The sequence below is a fragment of the Brassica napus genome, chromosome C6, assembly GCF_020379485.1.
Source record: "Brassica napus cultivar Da-Ae chromosome C6, Da-Ae, whole genome shotgun sequence".
NCBI lineage: Eukaryota > Viridiplantae > Streptophyta > Magnoliopsida > Brassicales > Brassicaceae > Brassica > Brassica napus.
In genome coordinates, this window is record NC_063449.1 from 37,449,329 (window position 1) to 37,468,599 (window position 19,271).

At 33.9% G+C, this 19,271-nt stretch overlaps 2 protein-coding genes and 1 long non-coding RNA gene across 3 annotated transcripts; 2 read left to right on the forward strand and 1 right to left on the reverse strand.

The window, feature by feature from the left end:
• Window positions 1–268: 268 nt before the first annotated feature.
• Window positions 269–3,541, forward strand: LOC106409499 (adenylate isopentenyltransferase 1, chloroplastic-like). Its single transcript, XM_013850130.3, has one exon. The coding sequence runs from the start codon at window positions 2,439–2,441 to the stop codon at window positions 3,435–3,437; it is 999 nt and encodes a 332-aa protein (XP_013705584.1). The 5' UTR covers window positions 269–2,438; the 3' UTR covers window positions 3,438–3,541.
• Window positions 3,542–10,039: 6,498 nt separating this feature from the next.
• BNAC06G25880D lies at window positions 10,040–10,660 on the forward strand. Its single transcript, XM_013849134.3, has one exon. The coding sequence runs from the start codon at window positions 10,131–10,133 to the stop codon at window positions 10,560–10,562; it is 432 nt and encodes a 143-aa protein (XP_013704588.1). The 5' UTR covers window positions 10,040–10,130; the 3' UTR covers window positions 10,563–10,660.
• A 6,267-nt stretch (window positions 10,661–16,927) lies between these two features.
• Window positions 16,928–18,324, reverse strand: LOC111207814. Its single transcript, XR_002660065.2, has 2 exons — window positions 17,460–18,324; window positions 16,928–17,215 (listed from the first exon to the last, which is right to left on the reverse strand). It is a non-coding gene; the product is annotated as an uncharacterized LOC111207814 (long non-coding RNA).
• Between the last annotated feature and the right edge of the window lie 947 nt (window positions 18,325–19,271).

Below are 19,271 nucleotides of genomic sequence, written 5' to 3' on the forward strand. Positions count from 1 at the left end.
CACAAGGCAAAGGTTGGTTGGGACGATCTATGTTTACCTAAGGAGGAGGGAGGACTTGGGATTAGGAAGTTGCGAGATACTGCTAAGGCTTTTGCCATGAAACTCATTTGGCGAATCTTTACTTAATCATCTTCTCTTTGGGTTAGTTGGGTGAAGCACTATCTACTCCGGTACAATTCGTTTTGGGATGTTACAGATGACACAAAGGGATCCTAGATATGGAGAAAGCTACTCAAGCTTCAGAATGCAGCATATTAGTTTCTTAGAGTCGACATAAGAGATGGTAAGAGCAGCCATTTCTGGTTTGACAACTGGACGGGGCAGGGGTCGTCTGATTGATATAACTGGAGTTACATGTACTACTTACCTTGGGGTTTTGAGACATGCTAGAGTTAGTGATGCGGGGAATTTGTAGGGTTGGAGAATCAAAGGGTAAAGGAGTAGGTATTTTGGTGCTCTTCACCAAAGTATCAGGGTGATTACCCCTCCTCATCCTGATAGTGGTACTGATATAATTATTTGGAAGCATGGGGATGATAATTATCAGGCGTATTTCCCTGCATCCAAAACATGGGATCAATTGTGTTTCAAGAAGCCCAAGGTGGCCTGAAGTAGAATGGTGTGGTTCCCACAAGGAGTCCCTCGGTCCTCTTTTATCACTTGGTTAGTCATCAAAAATAGATTGTCAACATGGGATAGAATGAGGCAATGGGGTTTGGTGCAGGGATGTGTACTTTGTGGGGAAAGGGATGAGATAAGAGACCATCTCTTCTTCGCATGCCTATTTTACTACACAGTCTGGGAAAATCTTGCAGGTCGTTTACTGGGCAAAGGAATCAACCCAGATTGGCAATGGACTATCAATCGTATGCAGAGGTTGGGAGAAAAGAGAATGGATACTATACTTGCTAAGATGTTATTGCAGAGCGTTATCTATCATGTATGGAGAGAGCGGAACACAAGACGACATCACCAGACTTGGATGTCCACTGATCAAATGAGAAGAATTGTTGATAAGGCTGTAATAAACAGGATTGTCTCGTTGCGGTACAAGTATGATCATAAATATGGAGGTCTACTTCAGCGTTGGTTTGAGTTAACCACATAGACACAAAATTATATATTTTTCCCTTCCTTTACATAGCATAGAATATTTAAAATCTAGAGATTGAGATACGTATATAACTTTTTTTGATAGATCAATAAATTTTTAATTTTATCAAAAAAAATATGTTAAACGTAGCTCAAACCATAATATCAAATTTGATTTCCTATTATGAATAGTGTAGCGCTAGTTACAAAGCATCAAATTTAGTGAAATGTGTCATTATTAGTATCCATTAAAGATGAAATTATATCAAATTTGATGTTTCGGTATTTTATTAGAATTGGCCTTAGATTGTTAAGAAGCATTTGCAGTTCACGCTCGCAATAGCCCAATAATTCCTCACACGCGTCTCTCTTCTGCACAGACCTTAACATTGTTTCTTCCCATTCTCACTGTACGGTTGTGATTGTATAGTCACTCTAGCGCAAATTTTTACTCCAAGAAGTTAGTATTTACTCTGTGTTTCACTAATAAGTCACCAATCAGGTAGAAATCATTTATTTCCTTTTTACTCTACTCACTTTTCAAATAAAGAGAAATACACACTCAATTTTACTCCCGGTTTTATTAGAGTAATACAGTTTTTTTTCTTTTTACTTTATTGGTTTCCACCATTTTAGTTTTACTCTATTTTCCACCTTTAATTTTTACTCTGATTTACTCTAAAATTACCAATCAGACTCTACATTTCACAGTAGCCTACACGTGACACAACGATTCATCTGCATCTAAAACCCAAGTTATTAACTTTTGCTATTTTGATGATCTATCAATTTTTAGTTTTTTACCAAAAAAAATAGGTTAAGTTTGTTCTTGTCTATTCCAAATGATGAAAATACACTGAAGTAGCCCAAAACAATAAAGACAAAAATTACTTTCAAACACATTTGTTATTACAAAAGTAGAAAACATAATCTTGTACTAAAAGGCTGGGTACCTGAAAGTTAATTTTGCCTTTCTGTTTTTTCTGGGTTCTACACTTCTGTTCACATATTGTTCTACAGATTACAAACTTATATACAAAAACTTAAAAATATAATAGTCATATGCAATTGTCTTTATTTTCTAAGAAAATTTGCTAACAGAGTTTCGTTGATTTATTCGAAAGCCCTCTTCAGACCCAAAAAGCAGAAAAGAAGAACAAAAGTAGTGACGCATTAGATTTCGACCACCTCCATTGAAGTGAATCTCTCCGAGAAATCGAGAAAAGTAAAGAGAGAGAAAGAGGTTGTAGTGTGGTGCATCGTTTGCAAGAAAAAAAAGAAACAGAAACAAAACCCGTACACGAGAAAAACACACAGGTTTCTGTTTTTGTCTCTTTCCGTGCTTAATGACTGAACTCAACCTCCTCCCAAAAATCTCCGACCACTTCACGACGACATCAACGTCACCGTCTTTCTCCTCACATTCTCATTTCCCCTTCTCCGTACCCACGAACGACCAATCACGTCCCCAAAACCTTAAAGACAAAATCGTCGTCATCTTAGGAGCAACCGGCGCCGGAAAATCACGCCTCTCCGTCGATATCGCCACTCGTCTCCCTTCAGAGATCATAAACTCCGACAAAATCCAACTCTACAAAGGACTAGAGATCACCACGAATCAGATTACGATCCCCGACCGTCGCGGCGTCCCCCACCACCTCCTCGGCTATCTCCGCTCCGAAGACGGCGAACTCACCGCCGGAGGTTTCCGTATCGCCGCTTCAAACGCCGTTTCCGGTATAACCTCCCGTAAAAAGCTCCCCATCATCGCCGGCGGATCTAACACATTCGTCCACGCACTTCTCGCCGAGCGATTCGATCCAAAGATCGACTCTTTCGGGTCAGGATCAATCTGTCGGGAGTTACGTTACAACTGCTGTTTCGTCTGGGTAGATGTGTCGGAGACTGTGCTCTTCGAGTATCTCTTGAAACGGGTCGACGAGATGATGGGCTCGGGTATGTTCGAAGAGCTGTCCGGCTTTTACGACCCGGTTAAAGCGAGTATGACCCGGTTTGGGATCCGGAAAGCTATTGGTGTACCGGAGTTTGACGGTTACTTCAAAATGTACCCACCGGAGAAGGAGAAAAAGTGGGATTCAGGGAGGAGAGCGGCGTACGATAAGGCGGTGGAGGAGATCAAAGAGAACACGTTGAGGTTAGCGAAGAGACAGATAGTGAAGATTGAGAAGCTGAGAGATGCAGGTTGGGATATTAAGAGGGTTGATGCAACGGCGTCGTTTAGTGCGGTTATGATGGGTAGAAGAAGAGAGTGGAGAGAGATCTGGGAGGAGCAAGTTTTGAAGCCAAGTGTAAAGATTGTGAATCGGCTGTTGGTGGAAGATTAGGTTATTTTCCTGCTCATTTTTTAGGAGCAATTTTGTCATTTACGAGTTCGATGAGAGATTTATTCTCTTATTATTTTTCAAATTAATGTACAAAAATCCCATGTTTCAAAAAAATATATAAACAAAAATCCTTTCATTTTCCTATGTGTTACTTTCCAAAAAATTTTGGTCTTTGGAATGTAGAAAAGAGAGAAAAAGGTTTTGATCTTTAGAAAATTAGGAATTTGTTTGTCTAGTCTGCACAAATGTGTGTGTGTATGTCGTATGTGGAAGCAACGGCATGGACAGAGGAACTGAATGTTAAGCTTTGCATTTAGCATCAGAACAAAACTAACCTTTTTGATGTTTTCCTTTTTCTTTTTCTTATTGCAAAACTCTTACTTCCTCCGTTTCCCGAAATTAAAATTTTCTAGAATATGCACGGTTATCAAGAATTTCATAAATATTTATAATTTAATTTATTTTTTACTTTATCATACATTTTCCAATAAATTTCTACCAATGAAATTTAATCAATTCAAATATTCTCAATTAATGTTTCTTAAAAGTATAAAAAATATTTTAACAATATAAAAAATCTATCGTTGACAAAAAAAAAAAAAAAAAATCTATCTTTGTGGAACATGATAAAAATCTAAAATTTTTTTATTTTTGAGAAAAGAAAGAGTACTTTTTAATCTTTCTCTCCTTTTCAAACCTCAGTATCAAGCTCTCTATGCGTCATTATTTTCTTTTCTTGACAACGAGTAATATCGCAAAGGAAACGAAAAGGCCCTTTGTATCCTGAAGCATTTACAATATTATGTTGAAAGATAGGACTGAAACTTCTGTCTTACAAAATTTGAAACTCTAAGCTGATGAGTCACAATACTCAATAGTATTGGAAGAACCCAAATGCTATCTGATTTTCTTATTTAGTTAAGTGAAATAAGTCTGGGGACAACATGAAACGAGAGAGAGGGAAAAGATAAAACAAATGTCCTAGAGAATGCCATAAAGTTCTTTGATGTAAATTTTCGGACTTGATAGCCATGACAGGTTTAGGGAGTTCGATTCAGTGATTAGCAGGGTACAGCCAAGCGAAAACTACATATTTCTAAAAGTATTTATAACTCACTTTTATTTCCTTCCTTTATAGCAGAATAACTTTTAAATAAATGTGAATGTTTCTTCAATGTATTATTCTATTATAGATGATCTCGAGGTCTATGCCTCAGCTTGTATCCATGCAGGGCCTTGCAAGTGGATTTGACAACCTTTAATGAGCAAATGCTCTATGAATTTACCTTCCAACAAGGATAGACCTCGCGATCAGAGTTACGAGAGATAAAAGATTACAATTGATTGATTGAAAACAGAAGTTACATGAAATTATCAGTGATTTAGGCGTTGTCTATAACAGTGTGTTAAAAGTTTTAGACATACGACATTTATGCATTAAAAAAAAAAGACGACATTTATGCATTGGACATCCTAAACAGTAATAATTACTTTTATAAACCACTTAAAGTTATATAATTATAAAATGATATAAATTTTATTAATTTTAAACTATGATAATTAGTATTTTAAATTTTAAAAGAATGAAAATAAAATAAAATAATTTTATAATTTAAAGATCATGATATTTAATACATGATAGGGTATATATTTAGTATATTGTTATAATTTATAAACCATTAAACTGCCTAAGTAATAATATAAGCATTCGTCTAAGCTTTTGGATGATTGACATTGAATCACAGTCCGCTTAAACTTGGGGTCCGGATGTTTACAAACCGTACCACACCGCACCACAATTAACAGCAACAAAAATATTTATATATATCTATATGGTTTTTGTTAATATTAGGACGTATTGCAGTTGTTCCACATGTTGTCATTCAGATTTTTAATATTTTTTTAAACACTATTATATGGTCTACGATTGTGTAGGCCACTGTTAATAGCAGTTCATGTAATGCATTTGGATCTTTAATATTTTTTTAAATAAATGTTTATGATTCTTGGGTCCTAGTGTATCAACTTCGAGGTTTTCAATATTTCTTTGTTTTATGTTTACACTTCATTTTGTTATATTATTTGTGATGGCAAGATCATGACAATTTTGCTAGCAAGGATGGAAAACATCTCATTTGAGTGGCTTATAAGCCAACTTTTTACTCCTTACTCTGGTTCAAATTGTATAAATACAAAATCCATTTGTTAACACTACTTATATTATGAAACATAAGGATTAATATTTAAGATACTAAAATAAATACAGAGTCACTAGTGTTAAATTTTAGTTTATTATGAGTTTTAATTCAAAACTAGATTTTAATGAATGGACTGATGATTCAAATCTAATACAAATTAACACTTTTTCAGAATTTTATGAAGGACCATAACACACCCCTAAAGATGATATTTCACCACTTGAAATGATATTTTATCGGTTTAAATTGAATTGGATCTACCTTTTCTAAACTATTTTATTGGTGCGAAAAATGAGAATTTGTTACCTTATTAAATTTTGATTTATTATGGTTTTCAATTCAAAATCATTTGATTATAAATAATTTGATTAAAATGCTTTAAACTTTAATATTGAGTGTTTCAAATTTTCGATATGAAATCTTAGCAAATAATATATTTTTGCAATCAAATTTTACAAATCTGGTTTTGGTTTAGTGGTAGGCGAATTCCGGTAAGCTAAGCTACATAGGTTCGAAAGCAACTCACTACAGTTCACCTTGTGGCCATGCGGATATGAAGCTATGCTTTAGACCTAATTTGAATATCCGAAGTGTGAGTCCATCCGTGGACTGTAACACCCCTTTGGAGATTAGTCCGAGCCTCTCGTGGGCCTAGAATACTTCCAAGATTTAAAAAAAAATTGCAAACCTGAGACGCAAGAAAATATCCGATTCAGACAGCCCACCAACTTACTTGAAGTCAGTTATGACAACTAATACTAATCAAAACGAAATCCTCCAAATCTTAAAAGACAATCTTAGATAGATCTTATTCGACCAGTTTCCAATGATCTCTGTAATGATTTGTTTGGATTTTAAACCCCATTTTGGTGATAGTTATCTTCTCTATTAAAAGAGAAGTACCATTTTTATCTACTATTTAGAAGTCTACTAGGACCATTTCATTAATCACATAATATGACATAATAATTAATAGGTATATTAATAATAAATTAATTTTAACTATAGATTTGAATTTTATTTTCAGTTATAACAAAATCTGTTGAGAAAAATCTAACAAAATTCTACTAAATTTTTAAATAATTTTTATTTAATATTTGTTTAATTAATTTCGTAATTAAATAATATAATGCTTTCATTTAAATAAATTACCATCTACCACTAAAACGGGTTCAAATTTGTTAATCATGTCAGATTTGTTTTATACAAATGAAGTTATTAACATATGTTAAAAATTTATTTCTACAACTATATATTTTCAAAAATCATATGTTGAAGAATATTTTTTATTTGATGATTTCAAATTATGAAAACTCGAAAACGTAATAAAAAAGGTAAAATGTATAAAACAAACCCCTATATTAATAAAGTAATAAGAAACTTAAACAATAAAATTAAAAAGTTATAAAATACTAAACACTAAAATATAAATTGTATATTTAAATTTATATAATAATATTAAAATTAAATATTTATAAAATGAAAATATACCCGCACTATGTGCGGGATAAACTCTAGTTATAATAGTATTTTAACTTCAATTAAATCTTCTTCATAAGATACATAATGGCTGATAGATTCTCATACATCTCTCACATGACTTTATGTTCCACACCTACTTTGCCGTGCATGAATCTAAACCCTCTGACAAGATATACGTACGCCATTTTACTTATATCTAAATTTGGTATACAGTGTTTGCCAAGCACAAACTGATGTATATGGTAGTTGAAGTTTGAATATAATAGATCATGTAATTATTTATTTCATTCCAATCCAAAAAATTAACACATGTACCTAGGTAACTCATATATTCTTCCCCTCATGCACATTAGTTGTTAGATTGTGTATTGCCCTAGTTAAAATTTTAGTAAATGGTCCATACTCCCATATATTGTATATATTAATTCCACTGGCTTATATTATATACGCACACCAGTTTACTTATACTTCCTCCGTTTCTTATTAAATGTCGTTGTAGAGAAAAAATTTGGTTGCAAAATAAGTGTCATTTTAGCATTTTGATGCATAATTTATTAACTTTATTTTCCTGTTTATTTTTCTATTAATTGAAATATGGTTATGTGTACGTGTAATGATATTTTTATATCGAAAATATGCAAAATTAAAATTTTTATTAATCTGTGTGCACAAATCTAAAGTGATACTTAATATGAAACAAAAAGAGTATTAAATTTGGTATTCAGTGTTTGCCAAGCACAAGACATAAAGTTTATTTGTAATCTATGATTGACGAAAGTAAATCATAAAGCTTAATAAAAAAAAAACAAGAGAACGTTTTGGCTTGAAATAAGGTGGCCTGGTGTTTACAATAGTTATGTGTTTTACGAACTCCTGATCTCCACAGTTTTTTTCTGCCAGTGAGATCTATAACACCATACATAAGGTTTATTGATTAAAAGGTTTGATGACACGATGTAGTTTGTTTCATATCGCTTGATCCGATCTGCGTTTCCTCTGATTGGAAAGGAAGCTTCACTTTATCTCCATATTGTCTAAATGCATGTAAATGACAGCTTTACATAAAATGGAAATATAATTATCACCTTCTATCAGATTATTCGATCTTTGTACATATACAATAAGGTCTACGATCAAAGTACAAACTTCTTTGAACCTTATTTTTAATCCCAGTTTCGTGGCATTCTTATATGTATACACATACGTTCTCTGTACATTTCCACATCTTTAATAAAGTCAAACCACTTTCTCAAAAGAAAAAAATAACTAAAAGTCAAACTTTAACACATGACAAACAAATAATTACGGTATGCTTAAGCGTATAGTTGCGACATGACAGTTATGGTGGAAATGTTTTGTATATCACCATGTATCTATTCTATTAAAATATGAACATCTATTCTAATAAAACAGGAACATGACCTATTGATATAGGTGTGGTCCAACTATTTTAATACAATTACTAAAATTTTTTATTAATCATTTAAGAAAAATATTATACAAAAAACACAAATATAGCTAAAACACACAAATATAAAAATTAAATTAAAAAAAAATGTAAAACAGAAAATATATTCAAAATCTAGTATCTTGGTTAATATGTACAACAGAAATAAAATTATCCATGGATTCTGGCTCAAAGTAATGGGCCTGCGTGAAGGAAATATAAAAAGTTTATTGGAAAGATCAGTACGACTATGTAGCAGGGAGAAGTTATTGTGTGGAACTGGGAGTCCAGTTTGGTACTATCTGCATTTTCTCCGTTTAAGTCATTTTTTTTAAAGAAGCCCAACAATATATACCACATACCCTCCTTCACCGATCAAAGACTTAATCAGCATATGACACTAATCGCATAATAAGACTCGAAAATTATTCAGACCACCCCCCCCCCCCCCCCCCCCCCCAACCCCAAATAATCAAAGTAAATATAAAAATTAAATTAAAAAAAAAAATGTAAAACAGAAAATATACCCAAAATCTAGTATCTTGGTTAATATGTACAACAGAAATAAAATTATCCATGGATTCTGGCTCAAAGTAATGGGCCTGCGTGAAGGAAATATAAAAAGTTTATTGGAAAGATCAGTACGACTATGTAGCAGGGAGAAGTTATTGTGTGGAACTGGGAGTCCAGTTTGGTACTATCTATCTGCATTTTCTCCGTTTAAGTCATTTTTTTAAAGAAGCCCAACAATATATACCACATACCCTCCTTCACCGATCAAAGACTTAATCAGCATATGACACTAATCGCATAATAAGACTCGAAAATTATTCAGACCACCCCCCCCCCCCCCCCCCCCCACCCCCCCACAAAATAATCAAAGTAAATCTATTTGGAAACTGTTGCATAGGGTTCTCAGGCTTTTGAGCTACCTACCCAATATAGAAGTCTTAAATCTTGTTTTTTTAATTTTTTTGAAATCTCCTCTTAAATACTATGGATGGAAGTGCTCTAAAGTGTGTTTGTTTGTTAGTTATTTGATTTTTATGGAGAACTATTCTACAAATCAATGGCACACGAATTAACTACTAGTTACCATCACGGACTATCGTCACACTCTAAAAACTCAGTACGAAGACAAGCATTTTAAAAGCTAGGAAGATGAATCTAAGACTACAAACACGTGGCTCACATCAGCTCTCACATGATTTCTTTTCCTTTTACTATCAGAAGGGGTAAAAACGAGATCAAACGATTCCTTCTATGCACATGAAGAAAGTAAAAGTGCAAACAACATGAGAAAGATAAAAGAACAGAATAAATAAAACACTTTTTCTTTTTCAAATTTTCTGCAAAGACAAGACCATCAATAATGACACGTTTGAAATTTCATTGGAGACTACGTCCTTAAGGTCCCACAAAATATCCATTCAATGCACGCACTTTTGAGAAGAGAGACTCTGCTTCAAAGGAATAATAAGGACGGTTTGATTCTCACTTGGAAACAGCTATAATAACGAGGCAACATTATTATTAACTCAAGTTTTTTTCAAATTTGCTAGTTCCATGGCAACGATGGAGAGATTCAAGTTCCTAGCGACGCATTGTGAAGTTCCACAGAGCCCGACACGAAGTCCAAGCCCAAGCCCTAGGACAAGTCCTTTGGTACAGTTTCGTCGTAAGAAGACAACCTTAAAGATGCTTTTGAGTTTTATACCGCCGAGCCGTCGAGAGCAGCCGCTGATTCATCAGGCTCGTTCATTAGCAGCTGATAAAGACGTAGCTGGACGCAAACTGAGAGACTTATTCGTTTCTTCGTCTCCTGTAGAGGAAGAAGAAGTTAAGAAGAGTCCGAAGGGGAAAACAAAAGAAGAAGTTCTTGCAGCCAATGCAACTAAGTTAAACGCAGCTGCTAGTTCACAACCGGTTTGGTTGGGAATCAGCAAGCGGCTTCTCCAGCGAGCTTGGCGTCCTAAGCTTGGTACCATTCCTGAGTAATGTTTATCCCAATTTTCTTGTCTTTCTTATGTGACATTGAAAACAATTTGGAAACCATTAGTTTCCTCTATGAACAAAAATAGTTATGCATTTTATCATATCTCGTATCTTGGGTACAAATCATTGACAAAGAAAAGTGAACCTTTTGTGATCTATTTGCTTACAAAAGGATTTGGAAGCAAATAGATTACAAAGTCTTTGAGTTCTTCAAGTTTAACTAAATTCTCTGTTTCCATGGCTTCGGCTTTCCTGGTTCAAACCATAAACCTCAACGTTGATGTTTTTGCCTTTTGTAATCGAATATTTTATAGATAATCCATTATAAAAGAATTCTTTTAGAAAGTCGAAAATCATTTTTGTAGTTTCTCAAATTAATTTAGTCATAGCAAACACATCGTATTACAGCCATAACAAGAACAAGTAAATACTAGTGAAAATTTATTTATTTTACCACTAATTTATTACACTACAAATTTGAATTTACGAATCACGTAAAAGAATATTTGAAGAAGCAAAATTAATATGATAAATTTGCGTATCGTTTGCTTTGAGATTTTTTTTTTGTGATCAAACCATACTTGCATTTAATTTAGAAGAGTTTAAACTCCATTAAAAGAGAATACAACAAGACTGCACTGAGCCAAACAAACCAAACACTGATAAAGTAAAAGATAGAATGACGATACAAATCACAAAAAGAAGTCATACGAAATTGTATCACAACAGTTTCATAGACATTCTGAAAGATCGCATCTAGTGTAACCCATAAGACCACACATACTGCACCATACGCAGAGAGCATTCGCTGGGAGAAAGATCCTTGCAATACCAACAATGCTTGTTCATCCAATTCACTCCATACATGAGGAAATATTGGGAAGAGAGACTGCTCCAACAAGGAGACAAACAGGTAATCTATACCCACCATAATCATATTCATCCGGCTAAGTATACCAATGAACTTCTCTTTCAACTGCCACCAAAAAGAGAACAAATACACTGCACCAAGAACTCAAATGAAGACAATAACATGACTGCATACAACAGTAAGACTACACACAACAGTAAGATAACTGCACACAAGAGTAATAAATCACACCGAAACGACACAAAGACCACCAAAGGTGGAAACAACATAAGCTATGTCCATCAGTACATCACCAAATAAACCCATGTTCCTCAATTCCAATGTCACCCATAAAAATAACTTTATATCCCATTCATCAGAAGAGGAATAAGCGGAAAATAACGAGCTAAGGTGAACCTAGAACACAATAAAAGGAGAGGGGAGAGCTAGGACGAAATAAGACCTGCTGGAAGCCCAGTCCACGCACTGACATGGAGACGACATGACGTCGGTATAACGAACCGGAGAAAACCCGGTAATATGACTGCATACTGCAGTAAAAAAGTCACCGAAGGACCCAATAACAAACACCAACAAACCAGCCTCCGAGATTGAATGAGAGGAGCCCAACTCCAGAATCCAGGAGGTCGAGGTCATAGAAGAGATGGAAGGCCTAAGAATCATTGAATCAAAGTATACTGGAACTTGAAAAAGTCCAGATCTAGACCTAGATTAAAAAACGATTCTGTTGAAGGGGCCAGAGCGGGGAGATGAAAGGAGACGATGGAAACTTCTTCAGAGGTGAACGGTCTGTTTGAGATGGAGAATCCGGCAAAGTAAAAGGGACTGTTTGAGATGAAAACTTCGATGGTTGCAGAAGATCTTTTGGAGAGAGAGGCTCTAACGGGGGAAGATGGAAAGTCGGGTGGTTCTGGAAGTTCAGGTTCCGGCAACTGACCGGACTCCATGGCGGAGGAGGGGAAGAAGGCCACAACGGCCTCTGGAGGGGAAGAAGGACACAACGGCCTCTGAGATTATTATTTTGATTTTTTTTTGTGACATTTGTGTGTTCAGTATTATTATGTTTCGTTGCTTGCTACGTTTGTGTGAAATGTTGTTGCAGCATTTAGTAACTTTAGCTTGAGATAATGATTTTGGTGTTCTATATGTTTCTTATATTCTATGTTAGCATGGTGTTCTAGCGTCGCTAAGCGAGCTGAGTTCGAATCCGACTGTACTCAGATATCCCTAACATGTGGCCACCAATGATTTAACATTTCCTCGCCGGGGAGGAGTTTACCGTTTTATTTTTATATTCTATGTTCGTGAAATGTTTTGCAATTTTTTTCCTAAAATTATTTGTGAATCTGTGATACTTATGAATGATAAGTAAAAAATAACATAAAGAGAAGGCTTAGCTCTTTCTAAGATGAAACCAATATATATATTTTTTTTTCTGTAGTCGAAGTTCCAACATCACAACTGAAATAGCTTTTCTAATGGGACTGCAAGCTTCAGAAGCAATCAACCTAAAGCAACAAGAGACAACACCATGTTTAGTACGACACGGTTGCATAGAAATCGAGTGAAAGCAACCTTTTCACAATCAAAAATCACAGCAAACCTAAAAAGCGTGAGATTCACTAACCATCGATGAAATAGAGCACTTATGAGCTTCATCGGCTACAATAATACTGCACATGACAAATAAGAGTAAGCTTAACGAAATTATGCTAAATCCAGATCCTAACATATTCTAATGTCAAGAGAGGATTTCCGCCATCTCTAGCATTACTACCATATGAAAACCTTCACGCTAGTCACACCATGTACTAACAGAGCAAATGTAGGCATCATAGAGATGTGACATTCCACAATTACACAGTCTCTTCGGGTCAAAGTTCAAGCCTACCACATAACCACATTCTAGTGAGAAGATAAACATCAAAATCAAACCAAGAATCATTGAAATTAAGCAAGAAGAAACAAATCCATAGTACATTGGGGGAGCTAATTTATGATTCCATGATTCAATTGTGAATCTCTTCGCCACACAAATCCTAAACAATATCTCTTCCATATACACGATTGTTTACACGAACGAACCACAAGTAAAACAAAACTCTCCGATCACAATTTCACAACGGTGATTGTAATGTTTCCCATCTCGTCAGCTAATTAAAACCCCAAATGCCCAAACAAACTATCATCTGCACACGAGAAAGGTGCGTTTTACCTCGATTTTACAACAATTCACATCACATCTTCAATTCCAACTCGCATCACATCAGAGTAAAAGAAGAAAAGAGACGTTGATCGTGAGAGGAACCATCAAGAGAAATATGTTTGGTGTATCTCAAATTGAAAGTATTCGGCCGTTGAATATTTTGCTTAATTTGAGTAATTAAAACAAATAAATTAACAAGCAGATTATTAAAAAAAAAACGCTTTCTGTGTGGTAAAATCGTTGGTAAAGAATACCATGGCTAATCTTGCCACCAATTACAACTGTTAAAACCGTGGCTATGTCACCACGATGACAAGTTAAGTAACATGGCTAAATGGCCACGAAAATATGATGGCTAGAACATGGTTACCCTTTGCCACTACGAAACTGTGGCAACAGACGTGGCTATATATAGCCGCACAAAAACAGTGGCAAAACAGTGGTTGTTTGAGCCACAAAAGTACCGTGACAAAATTATTGCTATATAACAATTGATTTTAAGTTGGAAGCTCGTAATTAATCCGATAGAGCTCAGATCCTAAATACGCCAAATCCCTAATTAATATAATCCTACCTGACCGGGTATAAAGGTCGTAATTGACTCGCTCGACCAAGTATAACTATCTTAAAGTTCCGAGATTTCTAACCGATTAAGAGCCATCATCTCGAGGAGGGGTATTAGGAATAAATATCTCACATAGAGAATTCTAGGGGACATTAAATAATACATAAAGGGTTAGGATCAATCCACTAATGACCAATTGGTTTTAAGTTGGAAGCCCATAATTAACCCGAACATAACAGTTTAACCACAGTTTTTCCAAGACACGAAGCTATAGCTACAGTTTTTTGTTGACCTAGGATTGTGACTGCTCTTGATATAGCTGCGATTTTCACTCTATAGCCACATTTTCGCTGTGGCAGTTTCGTGATTATGCCGAACATTTTTACTAGTGTTTGTTAGATGTGGTTAATACGCAATGTTCGATCTTTACAGCCTTCTAGTTTCTACAAATGTTTTTGCTAAATTGTTTGATTTTTTATGTTGGGTGATTGTGAAGGTGAATGAACTGCTAAAGCAACGATATTCAGTGTATTAGTCACTCTATGTAGTGAAAACACCAAGCATAAACAACTTGAGCAATGAAAGTACACGCAAAGCTCAAGGCGAGGAATCAAAAGTAGGGGTGGGCACGAGAAAAGTACTTGCCGATTCTTGGTTACTTGACTTGGCTTGTCCGAGTAATTTTTTTTACGGCTCGATATTTGACTTGCTTGAAACAAGTACTTGTTTTAAGTACTTGGAAAAAAATTGATACTTGCAAGTAATTTGTCTTGCCTTGTTACTTACTAAACCAAGTAATTGTCTCTTGATTACATACAAAAAGATACATATTCTAAATTTTGAACATCCAAAAGTCACATGAATTTTTAAAGAAGTAGACAAAAATGAAAATAAGCGTTTAAAATACTGAAAGACCAAATGATACTCATTGTTCCTCCATTTTATTTCAATGCTCCAAAAAAGATTTTTGTCTACTTCTTGGTCATGTTTTGCTCCTGTAAAACAAAAAAAAACGTTTTGTTCCGGCAAAAGAAAGTTCTTAAATGCAAACCAAAAGTACGTGATAATATGATGAATCTTATATTGCAAGTAACAAGTATTATTTAACAAGTAACAAGTATTTTATAGAACAAGTAACGAGTGACAAGGTAAATACCAAAAAATGAAACAATACTTGATATTTCCTTAGTCCTTGCAAGTAGTAAATTTTGTTTACTTGCCTTGTTAACGGCAAGTACTCAGTTTTTCAAGGCGAATATGAGTCAAGTCACGAGTATAAAGCGAGTATCGAGTAATGATGCCCAACCCTACTCAAAAGGCGATGGGGATAGTGTAGGTGAAGAAAGTGAATCACAGAGTAGATACATTGAAAAGGAAATGGTTTAACTTGAACTTAAAATGGTCAAGTTGTAAATATTTCGGCATCGCAAGAGACAGTGGACCGACACATGGTAACACGTGACTAGTCCGGACCATTTTTGTGGGGTCAGGATACTCCTGTATAATGCAAAAAAAAAAGATCCGATAAGAAGGGTTGGCTAAGAGGACAGGTAATCCACGTGACTGATGATTAGGACATATAATACGAGAATGTATATTTCATTACTTTTTCATATTATTTTTATTAATAGTTATATTTAAATATAATTTATAATTTTTGGATAATAATAATATTTGTAAAGTTAAAATTTTTATGTAAATTTAATTAATAAATATATTAACATAAATATATTGTTAAATAAGAATTATTTTTAAATGTGATTTTTTTTACTAAGAAATGATTTTAGTATCATTGACTATAGTCGAATATTTATATGATATTGAATCATATTACTCTACAATTATAATTATGAAATTATCTTTACGAAACTTGTCATTTTTATATTATACATATATATATTAGATAAAAATATTTATAAGTTGTTTATGACGTTTAAAAACTCCTGATAAGAAGGTTGGTTGGCCTGACCAAAAGGTGGATTTGTTCCCCTGTCAGGCTTACCTGTATTTGTGTGCGGTTATACTGAGGTATTTTAAATATCTATGCACCAGTTCAACATTCGTTGGTACTACAAGGTACGATATGCTTTTCCGGTTTAGAAAAATTTACTTTTTTTAGATAAATATGTATTTTTGTAGAGAAAAAGAAATCGAGTTTTAAGGCTGTTATAAATACATATCTAATTTTTTTTAAAATTATTCATTCTTATAATAATAAAATATTCTAAACAGATATTTGTCTCGATACGTTTTTGCTCTCTTTTGCTTTACACTACAAGAAAACATATTTATTACAAGGGTCATATTCCTTGTTAATTCGTTGTAATAGAAGGGTTACAACGAATTAACAAGGAATAGCTTTTCGTTGTAAAACGTCCGTCGTAATGCAAAATCGTAACTTCCATGTAACATTTACGACGAAATAAATTCGTTGTAAAAGCGAAAGAGAGTATTTCGTCGTAGTTTCGTAGTTACGCTTCATCGTAAAAGACTCGTATAGTTTCCTTGTAAAGTCGTCTTTAAGTACTTGTACAATTTACGACGAATTTACAAGTCTTTTAATGTAAAGTCCTTGTAATATTTACGAGGAATTTACAAGTATTTCCTAATAAATTTCCCGTAAAGATTACGAGGATTTTACAAGGAAGTACTTGCAAAATCCTCGTAATCTTTACGAGAAATTTACATCTCATTGTCATATTATTATATTATTATGAAATATTCAAAATCAAAATATATAATTTATAAAATAAAATATTGAAAATTAAAATATTTTTTTAAAAAATATATAAATGTCATAAAATAATATTCAAATTAATAATAGAAAACAAAAAAAAATTGAAAAATAAAAAGCTAAGGGATAATGCCGTCGAAGTAGTTGTTGGAGGTGTTTCTTCCTGGAGAGTCTCGTACTTCATCTATGGGTTCCGTCTCGAAGAGTAGGATGAAGTCGTCCTTGTGGCTTCATTGATGAAGCTTATTCATACCGTCAGTTCCATCTTTTTAGGAGCCACCTTGAAAAAAGAAACATATTAATATAATTAATTACATAAAATTATAAGAAAATAAAATATATTTAATTTTTTTTAAGAATATCTAATCAGTCGTTTAAATGCCTCAACCTAATATTTGAATATAGTTTTGTTACCTAAAATTACCACCTAAACTAACCACCTAATCTAATTAACTAAACTAATCACCTAAACTAATTACCTAAACTAACCACCTAAACCTAAATTAATATTAAAAACAACATACCTTTGAGAGAAGGAGAGGAGTGGTTTGAGATGAATGAAGGAGGAATTCCTCATTCATGTTTCGAGTTTATATAAGAAAACAACATTCCTCGTAAAGTCGTCGTAATTTTACGAGGAATCTACCAGACCCGCGTTTTTAGTGTTACAAGGAATCTACCAGGTCCGCGTTTTTAGAATTACAACGAATTTACAAGGAATATTTACGACGAATTTACAAGGAAAATTTTACGACGACTTTACAAGGAAAGCTTTACAATGAAATTACAAGGAAAGCATTACAACGAATTTACAAGGACACATGTATTACGAGGAATTTACCAGGCCCGTGTGTTTTCTATTACGACGAATTTACTAGGACTATATCTGAAACCCCAAAAATCAAATCCCTAAACCCCAAAATCACTTATCTATTTACACCATACCCTTTTACCACATCATCCCCTTTATCATATTTTTTCTTAAACCCTAAACTCCAATTGAATCCTTAAAACGCAAGTTATAAGTACTATAATCAAACAACCACTTGATAGCAAATAATCAAATTATTCTGTAATCTCTAAACCGAGGGTATGAAATGAAGTTAACTTGCTTGGCTTGAGAATGCTTACAACAAAATCAGTTTGGTAAAACAGCTTAAACACGTTTTCACCAAAAATAATGGTAACATGTTTCGTGAAAAAAATCCTTGTAAAGTTACAACGAATTCACAAGGAAAGCATTACAACGAATTTACAAAGAAAGAATTACAACGAATTTACAAGGACACATGTTTACGACAAATCTACCAGGCCCGCGTTTTTAGAGTTACAACGAATTTGCAAGGGAGCATTACAACGAATTTACAAGGAAATCTTTGCAACGAATTTACAAGGAAATGATTACAGCGAATTTACAAGGACACGTGTATTACAAGGAATATACCAGGCCCGTGTTTTTCATTACGACGAATTTACTACGACTATATCTGAATCCCTGAAAATCAAATCCCTAACCCCCAAAGTCTCTTACCTATAACCTCATATCCCTTTTACCCCATTCCCCCATTCTCCCATTTATCCTATTTTCTCTTAAACCCTAAACTCCAATTAAATCCTTAAAAGCCAACAAATAATTATTATAACCAAACAATATACACTTGCATTAAGTCTTAAACTGATTTATATATTTTTTAAAAATATTTAAAACATATATTACATCATTCTGAATCATTAGAGTTTTCAACAATATCAGTACAATGATTATCATCGTTTGCATCGAACTCTTCTTCACTTTCTTCATCCGTCATATCGTCGAAAAGATCTTCATATTGACGGTTATCCACATCAATTAGAAAGATGTCATCAGTTTGTTGTTCAGATACTTCCACTTCAGTGATACACACTTCTTCTTGCAAAAGTGATTCTTCTCTAGCAACTATTCGTTCACGAGGTGTAACTTTGATAGCAGCTAATCAAGTTATTCCAAAATCTCTAAACCGAGGGTATCAGTTTGGTAAAGCATGCTTAAAACACGTTTTCACAAAAATTAATGGTAACATGTTTCGTCGTAAAAGCCTTGTAAAGTTACAAGGACTTTACAACGAATTTTCTCTTTCCTCGTAAAATCGACGTAAATTTACATGTAAATTACCACGAAACATTTTCCTTGTAACTTTACTACGACTTTACGACGAAATTCAGTTTTGTCGTAAAATCATAGTAATTTTCTCGTAAATTTACGAGGAATATATTTCCTCGTAATTTTTCCTCGTTATAGGCATGTTTTCTTGTAGTGTTAATTCGAGTTTGTTCACGTATGTTCACTGGCATGATAT

Excerpts from the sequence above, each read along its gene's own strand:
- LOC106409499 (XM_013850130.3), top strand. The coding sequence starts at position 2,439 with ATGACTGAACTCAACCTCCTCCCAAAAATCTCCGACCACTTCACGACG.
- BNAC06G25880D (XM_013849134.3), top strand. The coding sequence starts at position 10,131 with ATGGCAACGATGGAGAGATTCAAGTTCCTAGCGACGCATTGTGAAGTT.